General features: G+C 39.6%; 1 protein-coding gene across 2 annotated transcripts in view; it reads left to right on the top strand.

Annotated features, from left to right (window-relative positions):
- CHM (CHM Rab escort protein) overlaps positions 1-13,236 on the top strand; it is a 186,418-nt gene that overhangs the window by 95,791 nt on the left and 77,391 nt on the right. For both annotated transcript variants that reach the window (XM_075007568.1, XM_075007567.1), the window contains exons 7-8: positions 3,207-3,327; positions 6,312-6,537. In XM_075007568.1, the coding sequence (XP_074863669.1) occupies positions 3,207-3,327; positions 6,312-6,537 (347 nt within the window). The remainder of the gene's footprint in view (positions 1-3,206; positions 3,328-6,311; positions 6,538-13,236) is intronic.

The following is a 13,236-nucleotide window of genomic DNA, read 5'->3' as shown; positions in this document are numbered from 1 at the left end:
TAGGAGGTCCCCAGGGAGTGCAGGGACAAGGGGTTCTACTTCCAATGTTTCCTTAACCCCAAAGCCAAGGGCAGACTCAGGCCTCCTATGGACCTATGACGCTTAAACATCTTTATCAGGTGGCTCAAGTTTTGCCTTGTCTCCCTAACCACCATGGTCATTCCCTCCCTGGATCTGGGGGACTGGTACACTGCCCTTTGTATGAAGGCTGCATATTTTCATATCCCTCTCTTCCCAGCTCACAGACTGCCATTATCAGTTCACGGTACTACCATTTCCATGCCTCCCCATGTGTGCACAAAATACATGGCAGTCATGGCGGTCTTCCTTAGGAAGTGAGAGGTGCAGTTCTATCCAAACCTGGATGACTTGCTGAACAGGGGCAAGTCTAGGGAATTGTTCTGGCACATAGAGCCCTTGCTAGGACTGTCTTTGCAGACCTAGACCTCCTCCCAAATAAACCCAAGTCCACCCTGGTGTCAACCCAAAGAATATAGTTCACCGAGGCTCTGTTGGATTCCACCCTGGCATAGACCTCCTTTCCAGAGATGGTTCATATTGGACCTCATCCGCTCCCTTCGGTGGTTCCCTGCCACCACTTCCCAGACCTGCATGAAATCTTGGGTCAAAAGGCAGCCTGCAACTACATGGTGCTGATGCAGCATGCCCAGCTGAGGCTGAGCCTGCTGCAGTCATGGCTGGTGGAGGGCTACATGCCAGTCAGAAATTTCATAGACTAGTGACCCTGCTAGATCCCCTACTCTGATCCCTGTCTGGTGGCTGCAAGTTTCTTTAGGTGCAAGCAGTGGTACACACAGTCAGCCTCACTATGGATGCTTCAAAGATGGGACTGGGTGGGGGTGGGGGCACACATAGGCATGCCCCATAATCAGGACAGGTGGTCCAAGACAGCACTTTCCTGTCACGTCAGTATCAGGGCGTTGAGGGCGGGGTGCCTGACCTGCCAAATGTTCCTCCCCCAATAGTGGGGCCAGTAAGTCTTGGTACTAACAAACAATACCACAACAATGTTTTATATAAATTGAGTGGTACTTGTTTCTCTCCCTTGTGTCATAAAGCTCTGCTCCTGTGGGGCTTTTGTAGTGCCTACTTCATTCAACTATACACTTCATACCTGTCCAGGGTGCAGAACACCCTGGCAGACTGCCTCAGCCATTCTTTCAGCAATTGCAAATAGTTGCTTTGGGCAGATGTCACCGTGTCCATCTTTCACAAGTGGGGTTTCCCCCAGGTGGATCTATTCATGACAGGAGCAACTGCCAACTGTTTTGCTTGTTTTATAACCACAGCCCTGGGTTTTTATCTTTCACCTGTTCTCGTCAAATTGACGGCTGTATGCCTTACTGCCCTTTTCCCCTCATACACAGGATCCTACTCAACAGCATCCCTCATATTGGTGGCACTGGCTTGGCCCAGACGGCATTGGTTCACCATACTCTTGACTCAGTTGGTGGATAGTCTGATAGAGCTGCCCCTGTTCCTGGACCTGATTGAGCAGGGCGGTGACCAGCTCCAGCATCCTAACCTGGAGTCCCTTCTGTTCATGGCATGGAAGCTCCATGATTGACCAACTTGCATATTAGTGCTCGGATTCTGTGTGTGAGGTGCTCCTGAGTAATCCTTATGCCTGGGCAGCATATGTGGCAAAGTGGAAATGGTTTCATTCTGGTCTGCTTAACAGGGAGTCCTCCCACAGCAGGCCTTTGTCCCCTTGGATATCTCTTGCAACTGGAGCACCAGGCCTAAACTGTTTAATTTATTAGGGTCTACCTTGCAGCCATCTCCACCTTCCATCTGGGGGATGAGTGTAAATCAGTTTTCAGAAACCTTGTTGTGGAGAGGTTCCTAACTGATTTTTGGAGACCCTATTGTGGGTTCTGGACAGGTTATATCCTGAGATCAATGACCCAGTTTCTCCATCGGATCTGAACCTGGTCCTTTCAAAGACAGTTTGAGCACCTGGCAACCTGCCTCTTGTCATACATCTCATTTAAAGGTGGCCTTTCTGGTGCAAGATCATTGGCCAGATGGGACTCTGAGTTCTTTCACAACCACTTTACACCATCTTTTTGAAAGACAAGCTTTAACTTTGTTCCTACCCAGTGTTTCTGCCTAAGGTGGCTTCCCAGTTTCACATGAGCAAGGATATATTTTTATCGGTGTTCCTGCCTAAACCCAATGCCACAGATAGAGAATGGGTCTTCTACTTCCTGGGCATCAAACATGCCCTGGCATTTCACAATGAATGTATGAAACCATTTTGTAAATCAATGCAATTCTTTGTTTTGTAATAGCTGGGAGGATGAAAGGCATCCCCATATTAGTTCTGCGCCTTTCATCCTAAATCATATTCAGCATCTGGGTGTGCCACGATCTAGCTAAAGTCCCAGCAGTGGCTCTGACAGCACATTCCATGAGGGCACAGGCCTCCTTTGTGGTGTTTCTTGCTGATGTCCCTATTTGGGACATCTGTTGGGAAGTCACATGGTTATCCATCCACATATTCATGTCCCACTGTGTCATCACTCAGCAGGCATGGGCCAGTTTGGCTTCTGGCAGGATGGTCCTGCAGTCATCAGCCAGGTGATCTCCAAATCTTCAGGGGAAACTGCTGGTGAGTCACCTATTGGAATGCACATGAGCAGTCACTCCAAGAAGTAAAAACAGTTACTTAGGTTTTTGTAACTGTTGTTCTTCAAGATGTTGTTCAGATCTATTCTGAATCCCACTCTCTTCCCCTCTGTCAGAATAATAGGACAGCAAAGAAACAGAGTGGGTTGGGGGTTGACAGAGTTTTATATACTGCACCTTGAAGGTGCTGCAGCTGACTCACCAGGTACCACCAAGGGAGTAATTCTCCAGAGATTGTGAATGCCATGCACTGTACACACCTGATGGAATGGATCTGAGCAACACATCTCAAAGAACTACAGTTACAAAAGCTAGACAACCATGTTTTAGGTTCAGCTGAAAAGAGGCATGCAGAAGCTAGTAGTCTGCTGCCTTAGACCTTAAGATGAAGTCAAACTACTATTGACTCAGCTACTAGATTTCAGAAAAGAGCTAATATTCTGTTTTCAGACTACAGCATTAGAGTTATATGAATACTGAAATGCAGGTAGTCAATATGACAGGTTCTGTTTCCTTTCTTCCCTTTGAAAAACTGCTAAAATATGATTTTCCAGGTACCTTGTTCCAGAGCAGATGTCTTCAACAGTAAACAGCTCACTATGGTGGAAAAAAGAATGCTAATGAAATTTTTGACATTTTGTTTGGACTATGAACAACATCCTGATGAATACCAAGGTAGTACGTTTTACTGAAAAGTTGCACAGCTGTGTGTTCATTCAGTTACGTGTAGTTTTGATAGTGCTCCTGTGTTTTCATCCATTTACTTTTTCTGTTTCAAATTATGTTTTGACCTTTTCTTGCTCTTTTCATGTCCATATTCAATTCTGATTCTCAATCTCCAAGTCCTTTTATCTCCCTGTTTCATTCTTTTTTTTTTTTCTGTTACTTATTGCTTCTGGTTTTCAAAATGTTATAAAGTAGTTTTTGTTTTCACTGAGGTATTTGATAACACAGTGTGATACCCATGGTTTTATTTCTCTCTTGGATAATGAATAAATCTTATTTTGATGCCCTGAATAGACAGCCTTAAGCCACTGTACAATGTCAGTCTTAAGCCCTTAAAAAAAACTTGTTTTAATTCTATACCTGGGAGCAGTTCTGGCATGCAGGCAGAGAGTACTCCCCCAACACTAGAGTTACATGGATGGGAGAAAGAAGACCAAATCTGAGTAGAGTTGAACTGGCTGTTGTAGGAATAAGTGGACGGTTGTGAAAGAGAAGGGAGCTGAACCCAAGGAAAACTATGAAAATCAAAGCTAATTTGGATTATATTTTGTGTTTACTTGGAAGCTACTGAAGATGTCAAAGGATGTAGTGATGTGCTTTCCAATCTTGGAATGAGAGCAGTTTTCCTGAGGCACTTTGTCATTCAAAGTTGGGAAATAAGTGGGAAATAAAACTGCAACAAAAAGCATAGGAAGTTAAACCTATGGCTATACTAGACATAAAGTTGACTTCCGTTATGCAGTTTTAGGTGTGCCAATTACATAGCTAAAATCAATTTATCCGCAGTTGACTGCCATGTTCATCTACATGACAGAAGGTCGACTTGTCTTATTCCTCGCCAGTTGTGAGGAGTACAAGGGTCAGTGACCCCTTGGATCATTATTTCTCATATGCACGAAATGAAACCCTGAAAGATCGACTGCTGTAGTGTGGCTCTAACCTAAAACATTACAAAGACTTCAGAGAGTGAATAATCCAGTTACTTAATAGGTGATGTAAAAGGACATTATTTTTGACCAAAGAAAATATTTGAGGCTATTAGTCACAGTCTTAAAAGGTATTTAAGGGAGTGTATGTGAATTTGGAGTTGCTTTGGCCGAATATGACCATTGGGTTGGGTGGCAGAAATGATAATGTGCATAACGCTAGGGAGTTGCCAGTAGAAAGGAGACTTGGTCAATATAGGTAATGAAATGATAAAACTAGCAGACGAAAGTATGTGATGGACTAGTGATGAACTCTGATAGATCCTGAAGGTAAAAACTCATTAGACCAAAGTGCTTTATAGATTACAGGCAATTTCAGGCTTGCTGCTGGTGAAAGAAATAGAGGTGCTCAGAGAGAGAATATAGGTGATGTTTAGAAAATTTATTAGGTACAGAAAAGGAGACACCACATCAATTTTAGATGCAATTCATTGATTCATATGCTAGCATGACTTAGATTTATTTTACTTCCAGAGATAGTTACACAGACTTTCTTTCCAGATTTTAAAGCAGTCTTTATTAAATAATATATATAATTAGATATAGTTTTAGCTAACTTGAGCTAAATGAAAGTCTTCAGAACTTAAAAGATGTTTCTCTTGAGTGGAATTCATTAGGGACGGCAGACTTCTAATGCTAGTGCATGGCAATAATTTTTTTAAAAGCCTTTTTTTTCCCTAAAATGTAATATAATATAGGAAGCCTACAATGGAGAGAGACTGACATACCTTTAATATAAAGAAAATATAATAAAAGAAAATGTAGTGTATTTTATGATTTGCTTCATGGCTGTACATAGGTATTAAAATATGTTTGTTGTTATAAAACAGTGACTGAAGCTCAAATAGAAAATATAATTTTGCATATGTCATTGTAGTTAAGTATCCGAATTATGTTCCTGAATTTTGAATGACCAGAAAAAGCTTAAGGAGATAGACTTCTTAATTATATGGAAGGACTTATATAGAAGTTTATATAGAAGCTTATGTAGAAGTTTTGTTATCATAGTTAATAACTGTTTTTTCTTTTAAAGGGGACTCTCTGTATTTCAGCTACTTAACTATGATAATTAAACTTAGAACAGTATTTGACTTCTCTATTTCAAATATGAGAAGTGTTACAGATATGCAAAATCTGCATTCAGATAGCTTCTTAAGGACTTATGTATCTACAAATGCATTAGCAATAATGTTAATAATTTAAAAAAGGAAAATAAATCCTTATCATCCCCTCTTCATTGCCTGGATATGTCTCATCTCCATTCAGTTCTTCCTTCTTTGTGTCAGCCATTAATAATATATTCCAAATGTTCATCCTTCAGGACTAAAAAGCTGTTTTAAGGGCTTGTACATTTTAACCACACACCCATATAATTAAAATGTTGCAACACCCTTATCTCCCAAGTGGTGCATTATGCTAGTTTCAAGATGCCCCATCCCACTTGAGCTTATACTTTTCACTTATGAGAATAAGCTATACTAGTATAAAAACACATTTATGCTGCTGTAACTGACTATACTAGGGGGTGTAACAGTTTAGTTATTTTGCATCCCTAATAGAAATTGCTAAATGGTAGAGACGTTATATTTAGATCAAGTAACATGCCATTGAATTAAAACATTTTCATGTGTGTCACTACTACTCTGTTCTCCTAAAATGTGCCAGAATCTCCTCACAGACAGTGGATTTCTGTCACTCTTAAAAGTGAATTTTTATGACGTTTGTTTGTTTGTTTTTGTTTTTTTTGTTAATTCAAAGTCAAACCTGACAGTCCATTTTTAACTGTCCTCACTTTGGATTATCTATTTCCAATGTGACACATTGAAATATTAAGTTGTCATTACTACAACTTTAAATGTTTGTTTTGATTGGAGATGTACTATGAGGAAAAATTGCTGTTAACCTGCATCCTTTGCTTAAATTATATATATATATTTTCTGTAACAGATTACAAGGAATATAAGTTTTCAGAATACTTGAAAACCCAGAAATTAACATCTAACTTGCAGCACTTCATTCTGCATTCTATTGCAATGGTGTCGGAGGCTGACAGTGGCACCATAGATGGGCTCAAGGCAACAAAGAAGTTTCTTCAGTGTCTTGGCCGCTATGGCAATACGCCCTTTCTGTTTCCTTTGTATGGTCAAGGAGAGCTCCCACAATGTTTCTGTAGGTAAGCAGGACTTCTTACTTTTTTTTTAATAAAAATGAAAATATTTGGTAGTGTAATGCTAAATTAATCTCTGTAGACTGCAATAACATCACTTTTGTTTGCCTTGTGTTTGTGTAAAGTAGAAAAATGTTCAGGTCAAAATAGATTTTTTTTTAGAGCAGTGTAGCACTGAACTGGCTTCAGTGTGACTGATTAGAAGTGGGGGGAAGTTCATTTGTTTTTAAAAGCAGAAATTTTAAGAGTCTGCTAAGTTAAATATTATGGTGTAAATTTTACAAAGACTGTAAGTAGAATTTTTTTACTGGCTATCAATGGTCGGTCAGCCCTGGCAGTAATTCGTAGCGAATGTGCTACGTTACCCCTTTTTTTTTTTTTTTTTTTTTTTTAAAGTTGTGCCTACCCTTTCAGAATAGTATTAAGTCACTTAAAGTGCTGCATTTCTGAAAGGAATCCATTGCACTTGTTGGCAGGTTAAAGGAATTTGCGCTTTAGTTCCACACTTGAATTGAGGTCTGAGACTCTTGCCAGAAAGTACTCAGCCCCTCATCTAATTTGTTAATTGTTTACTAGATAGCCTTTTCGTACTGAGTGTTTGGGTTCATGCAATGACATTATTGACGATGTACCGACCTACTCCGGGTCCCGTGGGTGCACGTGGGGTTTGATACAGCGGAGGGAGTCGGGTGGCCCGGGACCGACCACCCCACCTTTATAGCAGCCTTATATAGTGTAGCAGCAATATGCGATTCAAAACAAAAAGCAGTCAAGTAGCACTTAAAGACTAGCAAAATAGTTTATTAGGTGAGCTTTCATGGGACAGACCCACTTCTTCAGACCATAGCCAGACCAGAACAGACTCAATATGTAAGGCACAGAGAACCAAAAACAGTAAGCAAGGAGGACAAATCAGAAAAAGATAATCAAGGTGAGCAAATAAGAGAGTGGAGGGGTGGGGGGGGAAGGTCAAGAATTAGACTGAGCCAAGTATGCAGACGAGCCCCTATAGTGACTCAGAAAGTTCCCATCACGATTTAAACCATTTGTTAATATGCCGAATTTGAATGTAAAAGTCAGCTCGTCCGCTTCTTTTTCTAAAACGGTGCGATAATTTCTCTTCAGTAACACGCATACCTTGAGGTCATTGACAGAATGCCCCATTCCATTAAAATGTTGACTAACTGGTTTGTGGATCTGGAGTGTTTTGATGTCTGTTTTGTGCCCGTTGACCCTTTGTCTAAGGGAGTTAGAAGTCTGTCCAATATACAAAGCATCTGGGCATTGTTGGCACTTGATGGCATATATGATGTTAGCAGAGGAGCATGAGAAAGTGCCCGTGATTCTGTGAGTAACCTGGTTAGGTCTTCTCTGGAAATACTATCACTGGACCTATATTCAAATTCGGCATATTAACACATGGTTTAAATCGTGATGGGAACTTTCTGAGTCACTATAGGGGCTCGTCTGCATACTTGGCTCAGTCTCATTCTTGACCTTCCCCCCCCACCCTCCACTCTCTGATTTGCTCACCTTGATTATCTTTTTCTGATTTGTCCTCCTTGCTTACTGTTTTTGGTTCTCTGTGTCTTAAATATTTAGTCTGTTCTGGTCTGGCCATGGTCTGACGAAGTGGGTCTGTCCCATGAAAGCTCACCTAATAAACTATTTTGCTAGTCTTTAAAGTGCTACTTGACTGCTTTTTGTTTTGATAGTGTATAGACTAGCACGGCTTACTCTCTGTTACTATTCAATATGTGATTCAGTGTATCTAATTTAAAAACTAGATTTCCACAGTATAATGAGTACCAGGAACAATAACACTCCAATTGTAAACACCACAATGCCCTGTGGCTGTTCTAAATCCCAATAATTTTCTATATAGCCCCAGCTAGTCCAGCTAGTGGTATTTACCAATAGTGATTGATTCATTTATTCGTAACTACAATTACTTAACACTTGTCTTATTTATTTATTTGGCATAGGCTAAACACTAGGTTACATATAGCTGTATATAATTACATGTGACTTTCCAATAACATCCAACGCTCCCACATCTCACCAACAACTACGTTATAGCAGCCCTTCAAGTCAGAGATACGGCTTGGTTGGGACCTTTCATGGTGGTGACGTCTGGGTGATCAGGCCGGGGTCTGCTGTCTGGACTGGAAGTTGCTAGCTCCCTCCTCGTGTCCAGGAGCCCGCACCCTTATTCCCTCTAAATCACCTTTTATACTGTTTCTTACTTGGGGGTTCGATACCTGGCCAATTAAAGTGTTTGTTACCTAATTTGGGCTTTCTATCCTCCCAGCCTGTCAGAACATGTTACAATATTTCCTCTGTCCTTGGTCATTTTCCAAACCTCCCCCCAGGACCCTCTGATATTGCATAACCAAGATGTTCTCTTTGGGAGGCTTCCAGCTACTTGCCCCAGCTGTTCTCTTTGGGGACTTACTATCTGCTTGTCAGGATGTTCTCTTTGGGGACTCTCCAACTACTTGTCAACTTTCTGATTTCTTTCTCCTGACCTGGCTTCAGGCCACCCTGCCTTTGCATGATAGCATTCCAAGATGGAGTGTATGGTCATTCTGCCTTGCGAGTGAGGCCCGGCCACCAGGTGCTCGTGCTCCCACAACTATAACCTGAAGAAAAATGGTTCTGGGCACAGTTGTTAGCTGATAATCATGATTATTAAAAAGAATAAAGATTTTGCAAAGACACTGAACGTTAATAATTATTTTTGTATTGGCAATTTCCTAGATGTGTAATTGGGATAAAAATAACAGTCCAGTGGCTATGAATGAAGGCTAATGTGCATTTTCAGTTTGGTTCCTGAGCCAAAATCCAGATGCTAATGTCAGTTGCCTCAATGACAGCTGTAAGAACACTCATAATCACTGTTTTTGCCTTAGAGGTTAATATTATTTTACATTAATGAGAGTTACAGGCTTGCTAGTTAATTTAATCAGAAGATTCTTGTTCTAGAATTGGGCTGTACTGTGTTTGCAAGGATGTATGACGAGGATGCTCACAGTGAGACAAAAGTAGCCTTAAAGATTTTTTTATTGAGGTAAATGAAATGACACTCAAGTACTAATCAAATAGTAAAATCAGAGTTACAAGGCAATAATATTGTTCTAGAGATAGGTGTTGTGTAATGTACTATAAAGCTTTTGATTAATATTCTCACTCCCTTCCTTGATAACCTGGTGATCAAAGCCGTGGCTTTGGCACACCAAATGAATTTAGAGTTCCTGAATTCTTGAGTCAGAGGTGCAGAACTTAGGAGAAGTTTAAGAGGTACAGAAGGCTAAAGAATCTGATTTAGAGTTTTACGTAGCTAACTGAATTAAAACTTAGAATTAAGAGCTAAGAGACTCATAAAAGGTTAACAAAAGTGAGAGTGAAGAAGCCTTGAAGCCTAGAAGCTTCCTTGGCATGATGGGTCATCTTCCTCTAGAGATTGAGCATTTGAGACCTTCTGTGCCCAAACTTACTTTCCTTACCCACAGAATGTAAGGGTATACTTTCTCTGTAAGCTGATATGTTTGTATGTGTTGATGACATATACATACATATTAATGTCATTAGATTGTTCTCACATCTGTTATTTCTATCCTAACTGATTATTTTCGTTATCTGCAAATTCCAAATTGTGGTTAGCTGTTACATTAGATAATCCTCATATACCACCTTGCTTCAACACATCCTTTATCTATCTGTATTAAAGGTTGCAGGAATGAATTACAGGAATAAGGGGATTTTGAAGTGTGGGGGGTCCTTTCGAAAAGGACCTTGTGTAGACGAGCTGCGCGTGATCAAAAGCGGCACTTTTGAAGTGCCGCGGCTGCCATTATGCTAATGAGGCACTACATATTTCACATGTAACACATTAAAATTAGCCCAGCCTTGTGAAATCTGATGTTCCCGAAATCAGCCAGGCTGGACAGAGACAGGACGTCTCCTTTCCCTGCTCTGTTGTTGTTGTAGGGAGATCAAACCCACCTCTACAGGCAGCAGCCCTAGAGCTGGACACTGGGTTCCTGAATGGGCTTTGGGCACCTGGGCTGGAGGTGGTTGTTGCATTGTATGTTCCTTGTTGAGCCAGTTTCTGAGTCCTCATACTGCATTGTTGACAGAATATACCAACATTGAAGTTCTGGATTCTTTCTGTAGAAGTTTTCATACATACATACCACATATGTCCCTGAAATAATTAAGATAAGAAGAGGCATGTCTTAGGCATGTATCCAAGTTGGTATTGAAAATTAATATTTTGTAACTTAGTACATGCAGTGGTCTTTTAAGTCATGCTTTAAAAATGGCTTATTCTTAATTTCTCATGATCTTGGATGATAAAATGAAGGGTTAATGAAAATTCTTAGCTAAACAAATATATATGTATTTTAGACATTATGGCTCCCAAACCTGTAGCTGCATCAGTGCGTGTGGATTCTTGTGCTTCTTTTACTTCAGCAGGGCTTCACTTGGCGCTGGAGGTCTACACATGGAAGTGAGACTGGAGTGGTTGTGATTTCTCACCATTTAGCCACTCTGATACTCTTCTTACTAATCTTTCTCACTGGGATGGTATCTAATATTTTAAATCACTAACAGGCTTTGAATGGGTGCGATTTTATTGTCTTCATTTTCTGTCAAAGATGGGTTTTCTTCACTACAGTTTTACTGGTGCACCTTTGCAGAAGACCCTAAGTAGCCAGGCACTTGATAGTTTGTCTGTTCTATAACAATGGTAGGTTTAAAGGAATACCATAGTCTTAAACATCCTTCTCTGTGGAAAGTTTGTACCTACCGTTGTTCATATCCTTGAGACTGTAAGAAATCTTCAAACTGGACAAATGTTTTGATTGTGCCCACAATATTCCACTGTTTTTGGTACTTGTATTTCGAGTAATAGTGAATATTTGGAGTTAAAGTGAGGAGAATAGTATCTGAGGTGCTTCAGACGAACTGCTTTTTATGAAATTTGTACGCTTACCGGTTTTTTACAAGCTTTAAAGTGTCACTAATGAAAATAATCTGAAATGTTAAAATTTCTTGTTTGTGACTGTCAAAACAATTTAGAAGATAATCGTAATTTATTTTTTTGTATTCTATTAATTCTGTTATAGATTACCTTCCATGTATATTGTCTTCCTAAAACTGAGCAGTATCTAAAGTGTATTCTTCAGTCTGTACAGTATAGTGGTAACTCCACTGCCTATACATCATATCCTACAGTTTTTATCACCAGGTTATCAGAATAAGGTGTCACTTGTTCTGTGATTTCTAACCACTGTTCTATATTCTGTTTTAATGTGAGCCTCATAAGCCTTTCCTGCAGCTAGCTACACTCATCTCATCAAGGCTACTATTATAAATGGCATGCATGCATATTTATGTGAATGATTCAAAGACATTTGTAAGTCACATCCTTGCATTCTAAATGGATGCTGCATAAACAGTACAACACTTTATAACTACTGAAGATGGTTGAGTGAATAAAAGCTGTGATAGTTCTTTATTGGTTTAAGCAGGTATGTTTAAGAAGAGAAAATTAAACTATTTTATATTGCCATTATATACATCCCAATGGTACAGATGTGAGATTTCTATTTCCATAGCTTGGATTTGTGGTGAAGAAAAGGTTCTTGGAATCTTCATGATTCCATGCTGAAAAGCAAAGTAACTTTATTATAGCTTCTTTTGTTTTTCATCTGTTGCTATGAGACCAAAATCATCCTTTCTTTCTTGAGACGGTATTTGGAATTGTGTTTGAACAGAAACAATGACATTCCATACCTTGAAGAAAAGCCTCTCCGCACTCAGACCTCCAGAATGGGGTTCTGTTCCCAACCAGCTGAATTTAAGGCATTATGCAATAAGAATAGGGAACTGACATGGAAAACGTCTGTATTAACAGGACAGCACCCAGCATGGTTTGGCCTAGCTGTTTCTCAACTATCTTGAAAATATAATACATAAAGTAATGCAACACTTGAGCATTATCTGGGAACAGAGAGCATGTCAAGATCACAATCAACATGCAACACAAACTATTTTTATACTACACGGCATAAGGCCTTTGTGATTGAGTGTTTAGAATATTTAGTATAATTTTGGTCTTCACATTGTAGGGGACAATCAAAATGTTACCACAGTGGGAGCATTAACTTTCAAGAATTACTAGTCTGACTTGGCCAATACAGTAATTTGATTATGAGAGATTTTCATGGTCATTTTAAAATCCAGAATGTATGTTATTTAGCCATTTAGGTATGGTAACCCATTTATGAACTAGAGAACATGATTTTGAGGTAAGGGTCTAGTTTGTAATTGAATCAGGCAGAATTTTTTTACATGCAGAAGTTGAAATATTAAAAAGGACTGCAAAGTCATCAATAGAAAGAAGAAAGCTTAAATTCATTAAATAGAGCTGCACCCTTTATTTTGAGAAGACAAAGGTTCAAAGCATATTTGTCTATGGAATGAGAGGAATGAGGTACACATTTATTTCCTAGAAGGTCCTGGTAAGTCATTGGAGCTTACTTTGACCTTAAAATGTTTCTCACTAATTTACTTTTTTCTACTTCAGACAGTTTTGAAAGACCTATGATTTGGCTCAGAGCAACAATTTGCTCAAGACTCCTAGCTTGTCTTCCACCCTCACACCCCTCAATTTTTCAGAAATAATAATCTATAACC

This window comes from Carettochelys insculpta, chromosome 13 (genome assembly GCF_033958435.1).
Source record: "Carettochelys insculpta isolate YL-2023 chromosome 13, ASM3395843v1, whole genome shotgun sequence".
Taxonomy (NCBI): Eukaryota; Metazoa; Chordata; order Testudines; family Carettochelyidae; genus Carettochelys; species Carettochelys insculpta.
The sequence above is the reverse complement of the archived record's forward strand: the minus strand, read 5'-3'. Positions and strand labels throughout refer to the sequence as shown.